This window comes from Puma concolor, chromosome D2 (assembly GCF_028749965.1).
Source record: "Puma concolor isolate L17-30 chromosome D2, mPumCon1.1.hap2, whole genome shotgun sequence".
NCBI lineage: Eukaryota > Metazoa > Chordata > Mammalia > Carnivora > Felidae > Puma > Puma concolor.
In genome coordinates this window covers 32,064,313-32,087,696 of record NC_141677.1, presented here as the reverse complement: position 1 = coordinate 32,087,696, position 23,384 = coordinate 32,064,313, and the positions used below count along the sequence as shown (strand labels likewise).

At 53.8% G+C, this 23,384-nt stretch overlaps 1 protein-coding gene across 1 annotated transcript; it reads left to right on the top strand.

Annotated features, from left to right (window-relative positions):
• Positions 1-1,967: 1,967 nt before the first annotated feature.
• On the top strand, positions 1,968-23,050 carry NPFFR1 (neuropeptide FF receptor 1). Its single transcript, XM_086679894.1, has 4 exons — positions 1,968-2,988; positions 17,434-17,748; positions 19,278-19,377; positions 20,490-23,050. Exons 1-4 carry the CDS (start codon positions 2,982-2,984, stop codon positions 21,373-21,375), a joined length of 1,308 nt encoding a protein of 435 aa, XP_086536020.1. The 5' UTR covers positions 1,968-2,981; the 3' UTR covers positions 21,376-23,050.
• Positions 23,051-23,384: the final 334 nt, after the last annotated feature.

The window sequence follows — 23,384 nt, the reverse complement described above, 5'->3', positions numbered from 1 at the left end:
AAGGAGCTTCTCAATCTCCCTGCCCTCATGCCACCTCCTGGTACCCGGCTCTTCAGGTGGAAATCTGTTTCCAGGACAGTGGGGCTTTCCGTGAAAAGATTCTTTGCATTACAGCTGATAGGGGTGGGTCGGGATGGGGAGCAGCCCCCCTGAGGATGAGGGGCCAGGCCAAGAGCTTGGCCAGAATGGGCAGAGAAGGAAGCCCCGAAGGGGAGACCCCCTCAAGATGGACAGAGATCGCTTCTGTGCCCTGGATGATTACACCCATAGTTTCTCAGATGCTGTCAGAGGGCCAAGACCCTCGAGGCTGGGGTGGGGGTGGCAGGGCCAATGCCCAAGGAGTCCAGAAGAGGGTTCTTTCTCTTTTAGCCAGCTGTGCAGTGTGGGGTAAGGCATCGACTAATGCAGTGGCTTCACCTGCCAAATAGGAGCAATGGTGCCTTGATTAAAGGGCTCTGGATCCGAGGTTCAGGATTGGGAAGTACCCCGGCCCTGCGGTCAGGTGAACCTAGGAGAAAGGCATGATCTAAACCAGAACGTTGAGGTGCCTCGGGTTTCCTGGGAGCCCCTTTGGGATAAGGAGGGGAGTGAAAGGGGGCACTTTTTTTTTTTTTAAAATCTGCATGGAAAGATCTTTACCCAGTCTGTTTGGCTTCTACCCATAGCTTTGGGGATAAGGAAGGGCACCATATTATGGGCACCTGACTTCTAATCCCACAGCAACCTTGACAAGAGGATCATAAATCTCGTTGTGCAGATGGGGAAGAGGAGGTTAGACGGCTTAAATGACTTACCCTGGGTCACACGGGTAATAAATGGTGGAGGAAGAATTCACACGCAGGTCTTTCTATCCACGGCATGGCCCTCCCTGCCCCTCAGAGGCTGGACCCACTGAGATCATTGTGGGTGGTGCTTGGGCGTGTTCGTGTACTTAGGCATCGTGCAAAGGTGGAAGAAGGAAGTCTGTAGAACAGGAGGCAGAAGGAAGAAAAAAGAGGCTTTGTGATCCGGAACCATTCAAATAAAAAAGATGGGGAGTGTGCGAACTTGGCCACAAGCCTAAGTGAATGCCCTAGAACGATGTGGCTGCTGAGGAAAAGTGAAAGGCAGAGAAAAGGGAAAGAAGGGGGGCGGGAGTGAAAAAGTGGGCTTTTAGTCAAAGCCTAGTGCCCAAATTAATTCAGCTCCTATTTATTGAGCACCTGCTATGTTCCAGGCACGGCTGTAAGCGCTTGACTGTATGGTGGGTACTGTTATTATCCCTATTTTGGAGAACAGGGGAAACTGAGGCACAGAGAGGTTATATAACTTTCCCCGAAGTCACACCTACAGTGAATGGCAATGCCAGGCTATGCAGATGTTGCAGCGGTGCCCTGACCTCCACGTTGATCAAGGCGGCTTGATAGGACCTGTCACAGTCAGAGGGACTCTAAGAACGGTGAGCACGTCCCTTGGAAGGTGGATGTGATGTGATCATTACTCAAGACGGTAATGATATGAGTAAGATTTATGGAGCACTTATATGTGCCAGGCACTATTTCAAGTGCGTCACGCAGAGTAACTCCATTCATCTTCAACACGGCTTTAGGAGATAAGTACTATTATTTGTCCCATTTAACAGATAAGCCTGAGGCAAGCCACAGGAAGAAAAAAGCCCAAAGAAAATCAGATGTTAAGCCTGCGGCAGGGCGGCCTCGAGAGAGTGCTCTCCATCCCCCCTTTTCTCTAAGGGCCATCTATCCCGGGCAAAGAGAGGGTGATTTGAGGATCCAGACACCTGCCCCAGGGCGGGGTTAGACCCAGTGGCCTCTAAGGCCTTCCAGCCCTGAGACTTGGACAGCCACTCAGGGCAGAGGAGGAGCTGGAGGGAGGCTAGGAAGGAGCTGGATTCCAACCCTTTCCTCAAAACCCCGGATATAGACCCCACCCCACCCCACCCCCAATACAGGAAGGAATGGGCCATTCACTCTCATCTGCCTGGAAACCAGGATCTTCGTTCATGTGACAAAAGTCTATGGCGGTGACTACTGGGGGATGATGAGGGCTCGGATAACGGGAGGGCGCTCCCATCCTGCTCAAGGGACCATTTGTTGGACACCTACTAGGTGCTGGGCAGAAACTTTGACATCTCACGTACTCCCCTTGAAACCATTTCACAAACGCAGAAACGGAGACTAGGGTGCGATCTTAGAAACTTGCCCCGGGGGAAAGCGGTGAACGCCTGGGCTCCCTGATTCCAAAGTCAGTGGCCATCTAGGAGACACATTGTCCCCACTCTCCTGGCAGAGCTCAGAGCTGATGGCGAGCCCCCACCTCCCTCCTTTGGCGCTCCTGTGTACTCACAGCTGCCTCTCATCCCCTTCTCAGCGGGACCCCAAGATCCTGGACACTAGGGTGGGTGACTAGGGGTCAGGCTGGGGTGGGATAAAGAGGAGGTGCGGGGCCGGGGGCCGGGATGTGTGGCACCGGAGAGAGGTACAGAGTTAGTGGACGTCGCTGGCAGAGCTGCAGTAGGCGGTGGGGTGCCTCCTACTTTGGAGGGGCGCTGGGTCCCTGCGGAGACGGCCTCGTCGACGAGGCGGCCCGGCACACAGCGGGCAGGGGGCGCTGCGGCGGGCACAGGCGTGCGGGTTGCCATGGCGACGGCGCCGCGCGCTGGCCCCCTCCCTCGCTCCAGCCTCGGGAGGCTAGGGGCAGCGGGCTGCCGGCTGCAGAGCGGGGCAGGCAGCAGCGCTGCGCGGGAGCCCGACCCCTGCCGGGCTCACTCTGGGCCCTGAGGGGGAGCGAGACCCCGCGAAGGACCCGGCCCTGCGGGCGCACGCCCCCTGCCCGCTTCCTGCCGGCCCCGGACTCGATCCGCTGAGCTCAGAGGTAGGGGCGCGGGCAGGCCGACCAACCCAGCGCCCGGAGACTTCCCCCCTGCCCTGCCAGGTCCGAGGGGCCCGCTGTGCCCTTCCCCAGAGCCGGCAGGAGTGGGCAGCATGGAGGGTGAGTGAGCCCGGAGCTGGGGCTGAGGGTGGGCTCAGGTACTGACTCAGGAGCAGCGAGCCAAGGGAGGGCAAAGGGGCTGGGGTATCTGATCACTGACAGCTGTCCAGAGCCAGGCACTGTGACAATGTGTGTGTGACAGCAGCAGAAAGACACTGAGAGAGGGAGAGAGAAAGACCTAGAGTGCTCCGTACTGTGTGTGCGTGTATGTGTGTGCCAGAGACAGAGACAGAGAGACAGGGCGGGAGAAAGAGATCTGGTGCCTCTCCGTCCGTGTGTGCATGCACCCTGCCTCCTGTGTGGGCAGGGGGTCATTTGAAACCAGGTGAGCTCAGCTATTGACCTCAGTGGAATTGTCACCCACCGACTTTGCTGGCTAGAAGGAGTGGGACTCTGAAGGATAAGTCCCTGGTAGAAGACTGCTTGCTCCAACCTTACCAAGTGGGGGGTCCAGAGCCCCATCTCAGCCACGGTGGGCAAGGGAAACCATATTTAGACTAAGAGCCTAGAGGACTGAGGACTGGTCCGCTGGTTTGCTGGGTATCTTTGGGGTGGTGCCTAAACCTCTCTGGGTCACTGGTTACCCATCTGGTTTTTTTTTTTTTTTTTAACATTTTATTTATTTTTGAGACAGGGAGAGACAGAGCATGAACAGGGGAGGGTCAGAGAGAGGGAGACACAGAATCTGAAACAGGCTCCAGGCTCTGAGCTGTCAGCACAGAGCCTGACGCAGGGCTCGAACTCACGGACCGTGAGATCATGACCTGAGCCACAGTCGGCCACGTAACCGATTGAGCCACCCAGGCGCCCCTTTACCCATCTGTTGAAGGGAGAAACTTACATTTAGCCGGCTTCACAGGGTGGGTGTAAGGGTGAAATAAGGCAAGACGCGTTGAACAAATTCATACCGGTAAGAGAGGCTACTTCAAGAGATCATAAAACCTTGAAATTCCAAGGAAATGATTGGACTCCAGGCAAGAAAGAAAAGAGAGTTTCACAGAATGTCTTGCACCGCTGCACTGGCAGGGTTTGAAAAGCGCACACACACAAAGATGCGGTGAGGAATGCATAACCCAAGATGAATCTGGAAGGTTGGCAGGATCCGCAAGCACAGTGTTAGCAAAACAGCAAAGCTCGAGTGAAGAGAAACCCGGGGAAATTAACAAAGGCAGAGCAAAGCGCTTTCGAAGGCTGAGTAAGGATAATAAGGAAGTCGGCTCAGGGCTCGAGATAGGTGATACAAGCTTAACGCACAAGGGAGGGCAGGCGGAGCAGGGCACAGGCAATTTTACTCCAAATGATAGAATAAAGAGCGTAAGGAGGAAATGAAGCCCAAGACAGGTGATGGGAAGAAGGCATCGAAGCCCAGACAAGTGACATCCCAGGGACGTGGAGGCAGATGTAATCATTGCCTTAAAAGAAATTACAAGGATGAAAAAAATGCGAGAAAACTGAAGACGGGCACCTGTCCTGATTTTCAAAAAAGGAAGTAAAGGGAGTTTTTTAAAAGAAGAAAAGACAAGGGGCGCCTGGGTGGCGCAGTCGGTTAAGCGTCCGACTTCAGCCAGGTCACGATCTCGCAGTCCGTGAGTTCGAGCCCCGCGTCAGGCTCTGGGCTGATGGCTCGGAGCCTGGAGCCTGTTTCCGATTCTGTGTCTCCCTCTCTCTCTGCCCCTCCCCCGTTCATGCTCTGTCTCTCTCTGTCCCAAAAATAAATAAAAAACGTTGAAAAAAAAATTTTTTTAAATAAAAAAAAAAGAAAAGACATCTCTAACCTGCTAAGATTAATACTGGCCTCTATGAAAATGCCGAAATAGATTATCAAACACGCAGAGAAAACTTAGGAAACAATGAAGCAATTCTGAAGGTCTCAGAATTTTGTCAAACGATGCCATCCTGAACACTTGCAAAGATATATGCATGAGCATTTTCATCGCAGTGCAAAACTGGAGACCATCTAGAGGCCCATAATTAAGTAAATTAAATGATGAAACACATCTGCCGTGGTATAGCATGTAGACATTAAGAACTGCATCGAGGATTGTATTTACAGGCATGAAAGTATGTTCCCTGCCCACTGTGAGTAATTTCATAAAAGTAGGTTTTAGAACCCACGTAGAGTACGATCCCTTTACGCAAAATTACGTAGGCTTGTTATTGGCGATGTATGTAAGATGTCTGCAAAGAGATGGTCACTAACATCTTCATTTGGATTCCCCCGCTTCTGAAAGTGTACCCTAAGCCAAGGGCTCAGGTACAGGAAGTTTCTCTGATGCTTGAAAGCGGACGTCAAGAGAGCAGAGTGGCGGGGGGCGCCTGGGTGCCTCAGTCGGTTGAGCGTCTGACTTCGGCTCAGGTCATGATCTCACAGTTCGTGGGTTTGAGCCCCGCATCAGGCTCTGTGCTGAATGCTTGCTCAGAGCCTGGAGCCTGCTTCAGATTCTGTGTCTCCTTCCCTCTCTGCCCCTCACCCGCTCACGCTTTGCCTCTGTTTCTCAAAAATAAATAAATGTTAAAAAAATTTTTTTTTAAAAAGAGAGAGCAGGGTGGGAGAGGGAGAAAAGACAAGAAATGGGTGCATGAACGAGCTGGGTTTAGCTGCGGGCACCTGAGGGCTCTGTCCCTCTCGGGACCCTCTGGGGAATGTGCAGAGAGCGGCCAAGATTTCCCCCACGTGAGATGGGAAGCTGGTGCTGTTTGCTCCTTTCCACTGGTTCTCCTCCTGCACTCCTAGAAGGTTCCTGTTCTTGGCTTCAAAGGAAGCAGAGACACCCTCGGGTGCAAGCTTGGTGAGGTGCGGGAGGTGCCAGGAACGGTCCACCACAGCTGGACCTTCAGGCTGAAGGGGTCCACAGCAAGAGGCGTCACGGACACATTGGCCGCGGGGTTATCTCTGTGTGTGCGATTTCAGTGATGTTCACTCTCTTCTTTGGTAGTTAGTGCTCAGGACTGGTTTATAAGAAGCACATCATTGTTTTCTTAAAAAAACGTGTTTTTTTTTTTTTCAAGAAGAAGGAAAATAATGTAGTACTCGTGAGTAGCCCAATATTAGTGTTCTTTAAAGCAAATTGGACTGGGAGGGGCCTGGGGGGGGCTCGATCAGTTGAGCCTCTGACTTCGGCTCAGGTCATGATCTCACGGTCTGTGGGTTCGAGCCCCGCGTGCGCGGCTCGAACTCACACACCGTGAGATCATGACCTGAGCTGAAGTCAGTTGCTCAACCGACTCACCCACCCAGGTGCCCCCCAAATTTCTTCCTTCAGACCGGAACAAAGGTGAATTGCAGCATTTCGGCAGGACACAGCAAAGATCTTTCGTGAGAGCCCTGGAAACTGATGGAAAGATGTGGGAAGGGCCTGGAGGACTGATGACAGGGCTTTCATTAAAGGCTTCAGTGCAACGTAAGGGTCCCTCGGGCTCCCACTTGGACCTGACATTAAGCAATTTAGAGGGAAATTGAAAGGCATCCTTATCAAATCTTTGGATAAGGACCACAAAACCCACATGGCAACAGACTGAAGATTTAAGGGTATCTCAACATGCAGATCGAAACCGAGAAAATGAAATGTAAATGTAAGTGAAATGCAAAGTCCTAAATTTCAGTCCAAAAAGCCAACTGTGTCCATTTACAATGAGGGAGCCCTGGCTTGTACTCCTGAGGACAATTACTGGACAGAATAAAGTGGACCGTCAGTAAGATGGGCCTAGAACCCCTTTCCCTGAAGAGCCCCTGGTTGTTCTGGTGGGACAAAGGTAGGGAGAGGGGGGTGATCCTGGGGACAGGGGCTCACTCTCGTTCCATGTGGCCCCAGGGATCGGAACTCGGACAGGTGGAGGCAAGTTACATTAAGATGATTCAACTCAACCTCAGGAAGAACTTTCTAGCACTCAGAGCTGGCCTAGAAGCTAGCTCCTCACCACATCTCATTATCCAGCTTGGACTAGGGAGTGCTGATGGGAGCCTGAAGGGGGAATTCTTGGGTGGCTGGACCAAAAATATGGCCTGGAGGGGTCTCTGAGGGCCAAAAACCTTCTCCCAGGGTCTACAGATGGACGCCGCCGTCTGCTGAGCCTCCTGCAGACTTGCTGGGGCCCAGCCGGGCAGTAACCCCCATCAGACTTCCCACTGGCCTTGGCCGTGGTGTTCCGTGCTCTAAGTCAGCGGAGCACAGCAAATCAGACCTATTCCCCACCCCCACTTCCAGCCCAGCCCCCGTCTAGTGGCTTCCTTGGCACCCGTGGCAGCCTCCACAGCTGCCGCCTGGCCCGGGAGCTGTGTGGCCGAGGGAGGCCCCCGGGGCTGGGAGGAGGTACGCGTCCAGTGGCTGGAGGTGGGAGTACTGTGGAGAAGCGGCCCAGGCAGAGGAAGAAGGTCATTGGAGAGAGGAGAGGAGTCAGCCAGCTCATCTGCCTCCAGTGCAGGACACAGAAACGTCTTGTCCGGGTGGCTTCTGCTTTTCCAGGCCCCCTGGAAACGCCTCCAGAGGCATCGTGCCCTGTGCGTTTTTTGCAAAACACTTCACCGCCTTGGAGCGGCTCATCCCGCCGGGGAAGTGGGCAGGGAGACCGCGTCACCTCCATTTAACAGACGATAAAATTGCGCTCAGGAGGTGCCGCTTGCCCTGGCTTGAGCTAAAGCAGGTCTGCTGGCTTCTGCACAAACGGCCCAGATTCTGGGGACACCTGGGGCTGCGGCCTCCATGGAGACCGGCTATCCGGCTTCGTGCTGATGACCCTTGGCACCTTCCTGGCTTGTGAGGAGTGGGGAATGGGAGGGGTCTCAGCTGCTGCTGGGAGGCAGAGGCCAGGCGGATGCCTGTCTGTTTCTCCCGGGAGCCAGGGTCTGTCCTGCTCCTACCAGTGAGTACTTCTGCTCCAATCATTGTGTGGCCATTCCACTGCAAAGACCCCAGGTTATTAGAGCCAGGAGAGGCCTGGGTGAGCAGGTGCTCAACCCTGGCTTTAGAAATGAGGGAACTGTAGCACAGAGAGTGGAACTCACAAACACCGCTAATTTCTATCAGATCGACTTAGGATCCAAATGCAAAATAATTAAATTCAGTCTCCTCAAAAACCTTTTGCCAATCTCTCTTTAGTAACTAAAATTGCACCATTGGAGCTTTTTTTTTTTTTTTTTCTGATTTAAGGTTTGACTCCCTTTGAGATGCAAACACCGAAAAGACACACTGCACTTGAAGCTGTTATGAGTCATTTCCTCATCTGTGTGAACCAATTCATCAGGATTATTCCTGAAAGAAGATCGTGCTAGAGAGAGCACATAAGGATCTTGGGACAGGGATGCTGAAGCTTCAGGTGGTGATGCCTGGTTGGGAAGTACTGGTGGGGGACGAATGGAAACCAAGGGACTTAAGCGTTCACTTTCATTACTTCTCGATTGAGCTCAGGGTAGACCGGGTCTGGGTCCGGCCACTTGTGTGCCAGTTTCTTCAGGAAAGGTTTCAGATGATGCATGCATCATGTCGGCTTTGCAGGTGTAGCCTGGGGAAGGCAGGGACCCCTTGGATCCAAGATCCCCAGTTGCTGCAAAGGGACACTGGAGATCTTAACAGGTGGCCGGATGATACCAAGAGGAGAAAATGATTGCAGGTGGCAAAACCAGATCAGGGGCTCAGGCTCAGCCTGGGTCACCTGGCTTCCTTGATGGACTCCGAATCCTCGAGCCAAACAAAACTGCCTCCTTTGCTCCAAGAGCATGTCTCTGCTTCTGAGCTTTGATTTCCTATCTGTGCGATGAACAGTTCTTCCCTTGTCAGAGAGAGCTCGATGCTGTATCAAAAGTAGTTCGACAGTAATGGAAACGGTATATATCAGAGCCAATGGAATATAGCTAAAGCAGTGTTTAGAGGAAAATTGATAGCCTTCAGGACCTATATTAATTGCCACCATTTATTAATTGTCTGCATGTTCTGTGCCCTGTGCCTGATAGTGGGGATCTTTCTGAGATGGAAAAGGCATTGTTTCTGCCCCTAAGGCGTTTCTAGCTTCGTGGAAGAAAAAACATTTCTGCACATAGCTGAAGAGGAAACTGAATGTGACCAGTGCTACAGGTAGACCCTGGGGAAGAAATCAAGAGAACCCGGAAAGGATGCTCCTGGCCATATGCTTAGCCTTACCCAGAGCGAGAGAGAGGAAAGTCCCTTCCCTTTCTGCTCTCCCTGTAAATTCCTTCTACCCTTATATTCTAAGGTCTGAAATTCCTTTAAATGAGCTGGGAGTATAGGCTTAATATGTGAGTAAAGAGCAGCTCAGTGTCGTCAATTTTCACCGAGAGGTAAACGATTTGCATCAGAACCTTCTTTCCGGAATCTAGCTTTTGAATGAGTAAAACAGAGAAATCTGGAGGGCTCCAGGAGGAAGTGAGGAGAGATGAAAGGATTCCAGAGTAGAAGGGAAAGTGCAAAAAGAGGCTGGTTTGGCTCCTTCAGCTGCTGCAGAAACCCTTCAGCCCTCAGCGTTGGCCTTTGCCAACCCAAAGGATTCTTGGGAGGCCTACCTGCTCTTACTCACCAAGAAGGAGCCAGACTTGGGGCGCCTGGGTGGCTCAGTCGGTTGAGCGTCCAACTTTGGCTCAGGTCATGATCTCGCGGTCTGTGAGTTCGGGCCCCGCGTCGGGCTCTGTGCTGACAGCTCGGAGCCTGGAGCCTGCTTCCGATTCTGTGTCTCCCTCTCTCTCGGCCCCTCCCCTGCTCATGCTCTGTCTCTCTCACTCTCAAAAATGAATAAATGTTAAAAAAAATGTTTTTTTTTAAAAAGAAGGGCCAGACTTGCAAGATCTGTGTTGCTGCAGTGGGTGCCTGGGATGTGGTGGGCTTTAGCTCAGCTGCCAGGAGGGACAGAAATGAGGTCACAGGTCTCAGGAAGCCTCCTTCCTCAGCAGTGATCGCCCGACACACCCACCCTTCACTCCCCTGTGCGGCCCCAACACAGGGCTTGCCCAGGCTGGTCTCCTTGGGAACAAACCCAAATCAACTGGGACCTCGCTATAACCCCTTGGTCCCCTGCAGCTGCCTGCCAGATAGCTGATATAGTCAAGACGCAGCCCTTAGGTCTATGAAACCCTTTAGCATTTACTCTGATATCTTACTGAACCTGGGAACAACTCCCTGAGGTCGGGAGTCCAAGAAGCCCAGGCCATCTACCTTTGAAAGCCACGGAGAACACAGGGAAGTGAAGTGGGTCCCCCCAGTTCACAGAGGCGTACCAAGGGGTGATGTACAGGATTAAGCTCCCCCATCAGCGGTCCTCAAACATCCCCAAACTAAACATACCTCCTTGTAAAAACTGGGCAAAAGCAGCTTTAAGAGAAGTTCCCAAGCTTCGCCTTCAAATCAAATTCCCACACACACCCCCACGAGCCCCTCTTCCAGGCAAGTTTTGGAGTGACCACCCCTGGGCCAATTCTCAAGGCCATGTTTTCGGACTCCCGGGTCAGTGTCCTCTCCTGTCTGCACCGGCAAAGACTTCATGGAGGATGGCATGGCCTGGTAGAGGAAGCATAGGGAGGGCTGATATCTAATCTGGAGAGCACGAACCTTGGGGCTCTGTCCCTACCCCTTCCAACTGTTCCTGGGGTTTTGAACCTGGACTCCACAGATTCCAAGGAGGCTCAAAGATGATCAACTTTGATGTCCTCGTATTAGTCAAGACGTTGAGCTACAAGCAACAGGAACGGTCTCTGGCTAACTTAATCAACAATGGGAACGCATTGGAAGAGTGGGGCTAGTTCATGCAACAGAAGGAGAAGCTGTGTTATTAGGATCCAGAGTCAACTCCAAAGCAGAAAAGGTCTGATTGGCCATCCGTTGGCCAGGGGCGAGTGCAGACACCCGACTGACAGTCCCTCTCAGGTTTCACGCAGAGAGGGGTTACTCCCCAAGACGAGAAGGGGTAAGGGGTGCAAGGTCAGCCACAGCCCCACACGCCCACCACTCCCCTGAAAGTGTGTGGATGATCGAGGGCACTTCTGGAGCTTTCAAAGACGGTGAGTTCTATCGGGACAGGGATCATTTCTTGGTATGTCAGGACAAAGCAGTAGGAAAGCATCTGTAAAATGAATTCAAATGCACCAGAGTCTCAAAGAGTTTGGTGAATCCCACAGTGTTACGCACTGACCGTAAGCGCCTTGAAAGCGCGGACCGTGATGAACGTCAATGGTTCGCAAATTCGTAACACGTGAAAAATCACCAGGGGAGCTTTTTAAGAAAAACGCCAGGGCTTGGACCCCATTCCCAGAGATTCTGATTCATTCGGAGGCAGTGCGGTAGTGTTAAAAGCCAGGTGATTTTGATTTGAGTCAGAGGTTAGAACCGCAGGTGTAATCGGTTTAAAATCACATTTAAAAATCAGAGCTTCTTCCTGATTGCAAAGGTCAAACTGCAAGTTAGTGAAAAGGAAAATAAAAAGCACTTGAAACATCCCTGTGGACAAACACTATTTTTTTTTTTTTTTGTCATTCGCACACACACACATGCACACCTTTTTACACGGAATGCAGATTTGTCATAGATATTATTTTGTAGCTACTACAACCCGTGGTCACTATTTCCCCCCACACCATTAGATCTTGTTCCCCAGGATAAGTCCCTAGAGCTGGAACTAGCTGGATCCTGGAGCAAGTCCTCTGCAGGGTGCCGGATGGATGCGCCCCACTGTGAAGGTTGAGCTGCTGTGTGCCCTCCCCCTCCCCCCACCGACCCTCAGCCACTGTCTGGCCATCACCGAGCACTTTTCTTCCCCACCATCCTGCCTGATGAAAAGGGTGTTCTTTAAAACCGCACTTCTTTGATCACAAACGAATTTCAACTCTCCGTCTCATGTGTTCAGCAGCCATTTGTGCCGTTTTGTGTTGTATTCTTCAGCAGGTCCCCAGAGCCTCCCGGCCCAGGTCATGTTCACTCAGGAGGGTCTCAGGAAGGGCTGTTGGATGGTGAGCCCCAGGTCTCCAGTGAGGGACGAAGCTCCCACGCGGTGCCAGGACGGATCGGCAGGTGGCGACAACGATGGCATTCCTAGAGGGGACTGCTGTGGACTCAGGGAAACAAATACCCAGTCTGGTTCTGTGCTCAAGGCATTTGTTGTGGTGTTTGCTCCCTCACACATCTCTCAGGCTTTGCAGGGTGGCCCAGACCAAGAAGATTATGAGGATCTCGTCCTCACATCCACTGTGTAACTTCCCATTGTCAACACTACCGATTACGGAGCTGAGGCGTGGGGTGAGCCATGTGCACAGCAGTGCGCCCAGGTCCTTTTACTCGTTATCTTATTGGCTCACCACACCTCCTTTCGGGACGCGTGAGCTTACCTCCATTTCACCAGAGAGAACTCTGGTTCCCAGGGTGGTGACGTGACCTACGCGAGGTCATAGCCAGGCGTTGTGTGTCTCGATTTTCAAGATGGTAATGCTGAGTCCCCACAGGGGTGAGGCGGTGTTCCCGTCCTTCGGGGCTGCTGTAACAAAATACCACAGGGCGGGGCGCTGAGAAACCCCAGAAAGCCATCTCTCCGTTCTGGAGGCAAGGAAGTCTAAGGTCAAGGCGCAGATTCGGTGTCTGGTGAGGGCCCGCTTCTTGGTTCCCGGACAGCCGTCTTTCCGCTGTGTCCTCACATGCTGGAAGGGAGGAGGGAGCTCGCTGGGGTCTCTTTACAAGTCACTAATTCCATTTGTGACAGCTGCCCAGCGTGATCTAATCACACCCCAAAGGCTCCATCTCCAAATCTCATCGCATTGGGGATTAGGCTTCAGCTTGTGAATTTTGAGGAGACACAAATATCCAGCCTATTGCCTGAAGTCACCGGGAAGAAGGCGGGGAGGAGGGCTGGGACTTTCCAGTCTGTGTGTGTCCACTATCTACAGGGTCTTTGGTCCAAGTCCTTTAAATCTGTGGTTCTCAGACTAGACTGCATCGGAATCGCCTGGGGGAATGTGTTAAAACAGCTGGGCTTCTCAGTCCCCAGGGTTTCTGGCTCCCTAGATCAGAGGTGAGGCCTGAGAATTTGCATTTCTAACGAGTTCCAAGCTAATGCTGACGCTGCTGGCCGGGACCGCACAGGGAGCACCAGCTTACCCCCATCTTCTCTCTGGCCCTGGGCTTGCTCTCTGCGATTATCAGAATGCCTTGGAGGCAACCCTTATTATATCCTGAGACCTCCAGGAAGCTCCCCCAGTAGGGGAATGCTTTAATTGGGCTCAGCGGAAGAGATTTTCACAGGCTTTAATGTATCCACAAGGGCGCTGGGCAGATCCCAGAAAGGAATAGTCCAGGGTGCTAATGAGGTCTCTGGCTGCTGGCCTGGCTCAGCTGGGGTGGGAGGCCTGGCTGCTCCTCAACCCAGGGGAGTTGTCAGGAATCCTTCCTCTTCGAGAAAGGATCGTCTTGCAATGCCGGAAGCTGCCCGGATGGTAGAGATGGACGCCCAGCTCCGCCAAGGGTCTAGAGATGGGCAGGGTCACTCCCGGGCGCCTCCCAGGGACAGACTGCAGAATATGAGCTCACTTAGCAGTTTTCTGAGGCCTAGGGAAGGGCAGAGGACAGACAGCCTGGAGTCTACCCATGCACATCCACGGATTTCTTCGAGTCATGGGGACTGGTTCAGAGCTGACCTGGTGCTCCGGAGGGGTGAGCTGCCTGGAGAGGCTCCCAACAGACACTGGGATGGGGGTTCCTTCCAGAGGAGCCTGTGAAGGCCCTCCGACACCAGCAATGCCAGCTTATAGCAGGACCCTATCGCCTGGTGTCAGAATCCACCTTTCCTTCCTTTTCCCCTCATACAAATATTTATTCATTCAACAGGCATTTATTGAACCATTTACTATGGGCAGGTACTGCAGAGATGCTGGGGCTATGGCTACTAACTGGCTTCCAAGGGTGGGGGGAAAACCCAATAAACGTGAAAACAAATCAAATATTGACAGATGGAGGAAAATAAATAAGATGCTACGAGAGAAGATAAATGGGGGGGGGGGCACCTGCCTGAAACAGAGTGATCGGGTCGGGTTTCTCGGAGAAGACGGCCTTTAAGCCGAGGGCTAAAGAAGGGGGGGAGGCAGGAGCAACAAAGCATAGTGGGCAAAAGGGGATGTGGCAGGGAAGCGAGGTCAGAGATGGCAACAGGAAATCAGACCGCAGAGCGTTTGGGAGGCCAAGTAAAGAGTTTGGATCATATCTGAAAGACACTGAGGGTTCCGCGATAATCCTTAGTGGCTCCTGCTGAAAATATTGCTGAAAAGCGGATGGGACCCGACAGTGGAGGCATCGGGATGATGCATTGGAGTCCACTGGTCAAGCTTGGCATTAACAAAGAGACCACAAGTGTGCGTTGGTGGTTTAGTGGTGAGCATAGCTGCCTTCCCAAAAAAAGCCCACGAGACACAATCTGATTGAGCCCTCAGATCTAATTGTCAATTACAGGAAATACAGCGGACAGAGTAAAACATGTAAAAATGACATCACAAGGGAGCACTCAGCAAAATCCAGTCTGCAAGAAATTCTACAAACGGCTCACTCAATTATGTGACAAAGTGTAGGGGGAGAGAGGCAGAGGAAGAACCTAGAAACTAAAAGAGATTCACCGCCACGTCAACCAAATGCAACGTGGAGGTGGCAGTCAAGTTTACAGTGATGGACCTTAATGAATCACATTTGCAACGTCACATTACCGTCCCTCCTACTGAGTGGTAGAAACCATTTCTCCTGCAGCTTGAATCTGGCCTGACTCTGTGACATGCGTTGGCCAACTGATGGTGGCAGAAATAATGACGTGAAAATTCTGGAGCCTAGATCTTAAGAAGTCTGTAGCTTCTCCTCTTGCTGGCTCGGAAGCCTATGGCCACCAAGCTGTAAAGAAGCCCCATCTAGCCTCCTGGAGGATGACAGAGCACGTGGAGGAGAATGAAGACACCCCAGCCAAGAGCTGGCACTAACCACCAGCCGCGTGAGGGAGGCCATCTTGGGCCTCCCAGCTCCGGTCAAGCCATCAGGTGACCACAGCTGTATGGGTGATCCCCAGAGAACCTGCAGAAGGGCCACCCAGATTGCCAAGCTCCAGCGCCACACCACTAAACTTTGGGGTGGTTTGCCGCATAATAACAGGTAACAGAAATCTTGTTTGGATCTTCACTCGAGCAAACCAACGATTTTAAAAAGCACATAACAGGGGTGCCTAGAGGGCTCCGTCAGAAGAGCATGCAACTCTTGATATCCGGGTCGTGAGTTCGAGCCCCGTGTTGGGTGTACAGATTGCAGCAAACAAACAATGTTAAAAAAAAGTATGTAACAATCAGGGAATTTGAGTACTGGATGCTGGGTAATTGATAATATTAGACATAACGGTCAATTTTGTTAGGTATCATAATGACACTGTGGTTAAGTGGGTTGTTGTTGTTTTTTTTTTTTTAGTCCTACTTTTTTTTTTTTTCAACGTTTATTTATTTTTGGGACAGAGAGAAACAGAGCATGAACGGGGGAGGGGCAGAGAGAGAGGGAGACACAGAATCGGAAACAGGCTCCAGGCTCTGAGCCATCAGCCCAGAGCCTGACGCGGGGCTCGAACTCACGGACCGCGAGATCGTGACCTGGCTGAAGTCGGACGCTTAACCGACTGCGCCACCCAGGCGCCCTTTTTAGTCCTACTTTTTAGCAATGCAAACTGGAAATGTTGGTGGATGTAAGGAAGTGATGTGATATTCCAAAGAGAGGTGGGGCTATGGGTGAAACAAGATTAGCCTTGAGTTGCCCATTGTCGGAGGTGGAGGATGTACAGATGGCAGTTCCTTATACTCTACTCCCTTGTAATGGTTCCCTGAGCTATACGCTCTTGCGTGCACTCACTATAATGTTCTCTCTTGTGCATGTCTGACATCTTCTATATTAAAATAAAGATGTTTGGGTGCAACTGGACGCCCTGGAATGCCTCAGCAGGGGGTATCAGCTCCTCCTCTCATCGTGCACCTGAGGTTTGCAGCGTCTCCACCCCCACCCCCACCCTGAGTGCCCCTGATACACCTGCTGGTCCCTCCAGCCCTGGTCACGCCAGCTCACTGGCCCTTAAGCGTCTCTAGCCTCCAGATCCCAAGCCTCCATTGGGTCTCCAGGCTAGTGGCTGAGCTCTGGATGTGACAGAAGACTCCCCAAAGACTCTTCGTCCCCTGGAACAGACCACATTCAGTCCCAGAGGAAGGCAGGAGGAGAGTTTATGAGACAACATCATGAGTCACCACATCTAATGGCTTCCCAGAGGAGCTGTGGTTGGACACCGAACTGCTCCTTCCAAAGGTGGCTGGGAAGCACACGCCAAAGCCTGAAACTGACTCAGAGACACACAGAGAAGGACCACCTCTGCTGCATACGCCTGAGCCACCTTGAGAATGTCACAGAACCCCTCTGATCTCAGTTCTCCCATTTCAAATGGGGCTAATACCTAACATGTTTACCTCGTGGGGTGATTGGGAGGGTTCGATAAAATAATACATATGCAAGTGCTTTGTTAGACGCTGTGCCAGTGAAGCAGCTGATACCACGATGGGACAGAGTGAAGGAGGCAGGGTAGCCTTGGCTTTGGGTGGTCTTCTGGTAAATTTAATGTGTGCCTTTGCTCTTACCCTGGTTCAGAGTCCTCTTTCACTGTCCCTTTGTCTACTGCCTTCTTGCCTTTCCCAGCTAAAGTTCTGTAGAGGCGATGCGGAGGGACAACAGAGATTCCGAGGGTATAATTAGTCAGGGTCCCAGGAGAAAACAGGTGGTTGACTCAGAAAGTGTTTATCGGAAGAGGTTAATAGGGGGAGTTTATGGGGGGTGGGAGGGGAGGTAAGAGAACCAGCAGGAATGGATGAGCACCCAGGACTGGCGATCCCAGGGAGCTGTCAGTGCAAGGAGAGAAAATAGTGTCACTGTGGCCCTCAAAGAGCTAGAGCCTTGGAAGAGGGCCACCTGGTAGGAGCTGTATCCATAAAGACAGCCCCACAGGCAGAATTGGGCCAGGCACGGAGGGGGTCGGGAGATGAGTAACCTGCCTTCGGTCTTCTCCAGTCCTTCAATCTCCTTCAGCGCTTCCCATTGGCTGAACCTGGTCGGACACCAGAGGGCAAGGGAATCTGGCCGATGTAGTCCTTAGAGGTCTGCCTCTGGGGCAGACAGCGGGGCTAAGAAGGATGGAGCCCAGATGGGGCAGAGGCGGGGGAGTTGGATGGGAATGGAGGAGAGCCAACATCGGGAAGTGAGTTGTGGACGAGACAAGGTGGGGGCATGAGATGAGGGTTTGGGTGCTGTGGGTCGAAAGTGAATCCGGTTGCAACTGGAGTTGAACACACGATCGGGCGCGGTAGGGCATGGTCGGGATTGGGAGCACGGAAGGGTCGCACCCAATGGCAAGGAGTCAGTCAGCCCTTCTTTGCCAAGGCTCCTGACCTGTATGCTCCTTTGCTTCTAGGGGAGCCCGCCCAGCCTCCCAACAGCAGCTGGCCCCCAAGTCAGAATGGGAGTAATGCCAAGGCCACCCTGGCTGCAAACCTCACCTTCTCCTCCTACTACCAGCACTCCTCACCGGTGGCAGCTATGTTCATTGTGGCCTATGTGCTCATCTTCCTCCTGTGCATGGTGGGCAACGCCCTGGTCTGCTTCATCGTGCTCACGAACCGGCACATGCGCACCGTCACCAACATGTTCATCCTCAACCTGGCTGTCAGCGACCTGCTGGTGGGCATCTTCTGTATGCCCACCACTCTCGTGGACAACCTCATCACTGGTGAGTGGAGGCAGCAGAGGCAGTGAGGGTCCCCTCCGCCCCCGAAAGCGTGGTTGGCTCGGTCTCTTGGCCAAGATGTCATTGCCTCAAACTTAAGACAGTCTTGTGGCTGAGGGATTCGGTTAGAAATAACAGTGAATTAATTATTCTCTTTGTTCCAGGCATTGTATGACCTACTCTTCCTGCATTACCTTCATGAATCCTTAGAGCAATCCAATGAGTTATGCATGAATCCTTAGAGCAATCCAATGAGCAATCCAATGAGCGTCCCACAAAATCCTGATTTTGGGGACGGGGAAACTGATGCCCAGAGTGATTAAGGGACATGTGTGTTGTTACCCAGCTAAGTGTCAAGTCCCATGGCCTCACGCCCATATTTCTAACCAGTGTTACTGTAGCTCCCCTGGGCAGGACTAGGACCAGTGGGAAGAAGTCGTAGGGGGGCAGGTTCCCTCTGAATAAGAACCTAATAACCCCCACTTATTTGAGTTGTTCTCCAACGAAAGAGAGTTCTGTCTGACAGGTAGTGAACTGCCTGTCAATGGAAGTGTCCAAGTAGAGACGGGCTGGCCATTTAGCAGTGACTTGGTAGAAGGGATTCAGGCAGAACTAGACCACCGAACCTCTCAATTCCTACCTGTCCATCTTCCAAATGTCAGAGGGATCACACTGTTGTCTACTCTCTCCCACGTGATTTGCCTGCCTTGTTTCAGAATTAGGCTCCACACACCCTGAGACTCTACATGGGGAAGGACTAGTTTCCAGGGCCATGGAGACATCTAGAGATCTGAGCTCGTAGGCCCTGAGCCCGGGGCTCCTGAGCCCAGATCCAGAGCCTGAAAAGCCCCATCCAGGGGCTTACCAGTGACTGACCCGACTTGGGGAATCACAGCCTGTGTTTCTGTAGGTTTCAGGACCCGAGTAGTAGAGCCAGGGCAAACAATTTCCCCTCAGCTGCACTGGCTCAGCCTGGTGGGCCCTTCACTCACTGCTGGATCTCGAGTTCTTTCACAGCTGCTGAACATAAACTGCTCACCCTTCTCCTTCCTGGCACACCTAGACCCACAGGCATGCACGCACGCACACACATGTACAGGTGCACACACATACAGGCACACACAAGCAGCAAGAACAGTGATAAGGCAAAGTCACTAGCTGGGTAAGGTGGTGTCTTCCAGTCCTTTTCACGTGCCTCAATTTTAAAAATTGTTGGAATGACCCATTCAGTGTGGAGCCTGCTTAGAATTCTCTCGCGTGCTCAAAAAAAAAAAAAAAAAAAAAAAAAAAGAAAGAAAAGAAAAGAAAAAAAGATTGCCTCTCTAATGGTGAGAACCGGCCATGGTAGTTTGGACTGTTCAGACTGGTCAGTTCCTCATTTCTGGAAGTGTGTAAGCAGATGAGAGGATGACCACCACCACCAGGACATGGAGGAAAGATCCGAGCCACCGTGAGGACCGGTCTAAATGGCCCAAGGTGTCCGGCTTTTTGTGGATGAGGCACTCGCTCTGTCATGGGCTCTGTCATTGCAGGGTGGCCCTTTGACAACGCCACGTGCAAGATGAGCGGCTTGGTGCAGGGCATGTCCGTGTCGGCTTCCGTGTTCACCCTGGTGGCCATTGCTGTGGAAAGGTGAGAGGGTTCCCGGCTGGGTTCTCCCTGGCTGACAGAGGCCCGGCACTAGGAAGAGCCTCTGTCTCCACGGTTGGGCTGACCAGAAGCCTGGGGCTGAATCGTGAGCCATAAAGGGAAGGGTTGTGGGGCTGTCTGCCCTTTATATGGGGGGACCTGCAGAGAATTCCACCTCCTTCTGGAAGGCCTGGAGGCAGCTCCTGCTGAGGTTTAATAGGGATTCCTGGGTCCTATGAGAGCTTGAGGGCAGGCCTCGTTTCCTAAGCCGTGACTCCTGCCACTCATGAGAATGAGCCAGGAAAGCCAGTTTCCGAGGGCGGGGGGCTCAGTGTGTTCCTGCTCCTTCACTCCCCCTCCACGCCCCCCTTGCTGTTCCCTGGCTGCCCAGGCCTTACCACTTCCCCATGTCCACACTACCAGAAGCTACTTCTGGTCTCTTTCAGTCTCAGATTCCATCAGAGTCTCTGATAAGCATGGGCCCGCTAACAGAATGGAGCCAGGGGCCAAGGAAGCTTTGCAAGCAATAAAACCCAAATGCATGCAACAGGTCCTTCTCCCCTCCTCCACCTCAGTGAGCCCTTGCACTAAGGGTTCATCTGGGCTCTTTTGCCCAGAGCATGGGAGGCAGGCAAGGACACTGGCCAAGATGACATGGGGACAGCCTGTCATGTAGACTCCACACCTGAACGCCCAAGGTTTTCTGGAGAATCCGTAAACAGCTAAAAGTGTTCTTTGATGCACCTACCTAATCAGCCTACTCAAGGACAGAATGTGCAGGCTGATCACTTTGCTAGCTGCCAGCTAATCAGTTTAACCCCCCCCCCCCCCAAGTGCACAGACAGGATTGTTTCCCACTGCAGGCAGTTCCGTCCCCCCTCCCGTCCTCCTTGCCTTTGCTCCTTGACTACTCAGCGGGGAGCTGACTCCCTCTCAGGTGAGAAACCAGCTTGCTTGCAAACGAACCTAGATCTACTGCGGGAGCTGCTCTTGGAAGCTGCCCACGGTGCGGTGCGAGGATGCACGTGGCATGCCCACGCGCCCCAGCCCCCAGCCCCTGGCACAGGGACCCCTGGGACTCGTCCCGAGCCCGCCTCTCTCCCCCCTCCCCGCAGGTTCCGCTGCATCGTGCACCCTTTCCGCGAGAAGCTGACCCTGCGCAAGGCGCTGGTCACCATCGCGGTCATCTGGGCCCTGGCCCTGCTCATCATGTGCCCCTCGGCCATCACACTGACCGTCACGCGCGAGGAGCACCACTTCATGGTGGACGCCCGCAACCGCTCCTACCCGCTCTACTCGTGCTGGGAGGCCTGGCCCGAGAAGGGCATGCGCAGGGTCTACACCACCGTGCTCTTCTCGCACATCTACCTGGCGCCCCTGGCGCTCATCGTGCTCATGTACGCGCGCATCGCCCGCAAGCTCTGCAAGGCCTCGGGGCCCGCGCGGGCCGGCGGGGAGGCGGCGGCGCCCGAGGGCCGCCCGGGGGCCCGGCGCAGGGCCAGGGTGGTGCACATGCTGGTCATGGTGGCGCTGGTCTTCACGCTGTCCTGGCTGCCGCTCTGGGCCCTGCTGCTGCTCATCGACTACGGCCAGCTGAGCGAGCCGCAGCTGCACCTGGTCACCGTCTACGCCTTCCCCTTCGCCCACTGGCTGGCCTTCTTCAACAGCAGCGCCAACCCCATCATCTACGGCTACTTCAACGAGAACTTCCGCCGCGGCTTCCAGGCCGCCTTCCGCGCCCGCCTCTGCCCGCCGCAGTGGGCGAGCCCCAGGGAGGCCTACTCGGAGCGGCCCGGCGGGCTCCTGCGCGCGCCGGTCTCCGTGGAGGTGCAGCCCAGCGACTCGGGCCTGCCCTCCGAGTCCGGCCGGGGCAGCGGGACGCCCCGGCCCGGCCGCCTCCCGCTGCGCGGTGGCCGGGTGGCCCACCACGGCTTGGCCCAAGCCGGGGAGCGTCCCGGCTGCCCCCACCTGCCCCTCACCATACCAGCGTGGGATATCTGAGTGGCATGGGGAGGGCGGGCCCTTGAACCTGGGGGCCCCGACGGCACATGGGAGGCCAGGACGGGACCGCAATCGGGTGTGGAGTCGGGAGACGGTGCCTCGCGCCTCGCTCTCACATACAAGGCGGTGGCAGCTAGCGGTACCTCCTCTACTGCCTTCCCCCTGGCGGGGCGGGAGCTAACGTTCCACGGCACCCTTCCTTGCGGCGGCTCCACGCACACGCGGCTCCCCGAATCCTCGCGAGACTTTGGGACTAGGTTTTCTGGTCTCCGCTTCTCCAGATGCGAAACTGAGGACCAGAGAGGAGGCGTGCCTAGCCGGGGCTCTCAGCTGGAACTCTCACAGGAGCCCCCACTCCAGCGCCTGTATGGGCATCTCCAGCTGCCTCCAGAAGGGCCCCGGAAGGCGGGGCGCAGTGAAATGGGTACATCCTACTTACGCAGCTGGGAAGGATGGGAAAGCGAAGTTGCTCTGTCCATTCGATGCTTTGTGTCCATGTCCGGGAGTCCCTTACGTGTGAGGGAAGCCACTCGGCCTCACCCTTTCCAGGAGAACCTGCTGTGCCCTTCCTGCCAACTCTGTGTAGGTTTGTCTTGTTTGTTCCAAGAGGTGTTCCGGGCCCTTCTCTTCTCCCCACTGTGCTTCAAGGGGACATCGCGTCTGGGCAGCTGCAGAAGGAGTGTCAGTTGCAGACACTCTGGGTCTTGCCCTTCGGGTCCTCACCCAGAGAAAAGAGGAGGGCTCTCCACCATCACCCAGGCAAGAACTTACAAGGCGACAGGCAGCTGCAAGGCCACAGGGAGGCCTTGGTTTATTTATTCGTGGACCGGAGGAAGGGAGAGCACTGGACCTACTCGCAGCTTTTGGAAAGACATCAGCCCACCGGAGCTGCGAGCGCAAAGCCTTCGCAGGGCCCTGCTTCTCTGTTTCCTCGGGGCCCTGAAGGGAGATAGGTCAATCAAAGCTGGGGTGGCCTTTGGGGCCTCCTGGAGGACACACACTAGCCCCCCTGGCACAGCTAACTTGTCCTCTGAAAAGGGGTGGGGACCAGGAGGCCCCCTTGTCTTCTCTGCAGCTCTCACCAGTACACCTGCATCGCCTCGAAGAAACGAGGTTTCTCGTCCAGGAGATGGGAGGAAATGGGATCGCCTCGGTGATCTCTGCATGGCCCCCCATAATCCGCAGCGAACTGGGCATTTCCCCCTTCATCGCTATAGAAAACACCATGTTGCTAGAATTTTAGTGCATAGCAAGCGAATGTTTCCGGGGGTCAGGCCAGAGGAGGCAGCTTGGAGGCTTGATGGCTTCAGTGATGGACAATGACTTAACCCCGTTTACTCCGCCCTAAGCGCTGGACGTCGCAGCAGCAGAAAGCTCCAAAGCAGTTGTCCAGTACATTCTCCAGGCTTGTTCCCCTGACAGTGTCGCATTTGACCCATGCCAGATGTTGTTGCTGCCGTTTCACAAAGTAACTGAGGCTGCAGGGGGCCGAGGTCACAGGCCACGGAGCGGCAGGATGGGGATTGGAATTTGTCTTCTGGTGGTTTCTGCCCCTGCTGCATTCTGCCTCTCAGGGAACGTGGGTGGGGCGAAATGGGGAGGAGACCCGAAGTTTCTACGGAGGTTTTCTGCCTGACGGTGAACCAGGACGCTCGTGGAGCCAGACTCCCTTCAGGCTGCCAGTCTGGGAAATGGGAGTCTCTTGTGTCTACTCTTGCGATATCCAGACCGAGCTGCTCTGTGCACAGTATCCACAACCCACATGCTGAGCAGGCTGCCAAGATCCATCATGACCCCACCCAGGTCCAGGGATCTGGGGGTGACGAATGCAGGGCTTAGGAGAGGACTCCCTAACTAGTCCCTCGTTAACTAGCGCATGTATGGGCCCCATGTCTGGTGCTTGGTGTTGTCACATAGACCAGCGAGTTCCCAGCTGCTTCTTGTGAAGAACTCTGTCTCCGGGCTCTACAAGTTGCCCAGAGAAAGGGCCATCTCAAACCCAAATGCTT

What these genes read in the sequence shown, in the direction of transcription:
- NPFFR1 (XM_086679894.1), top strand. An exon ending in CGTGGACAACCTCATCACTG is followed by an intron (nt 17,749 to 19,277) that starts GTGAGTGGAGGC and finishes CTGTCATTGCAG; the next exon opens with GGTGGCCCTTTGACAACGCC. An exon ending in GTGGCCATTGCTGTGGAAAG is followed by an intron (nt 19,378 to 20,489) that starts GTGAGAGGGTTC and finishes CCCTCCCCGCAG; the next exon opens with GTTCCGCTGCATCGTGCACC.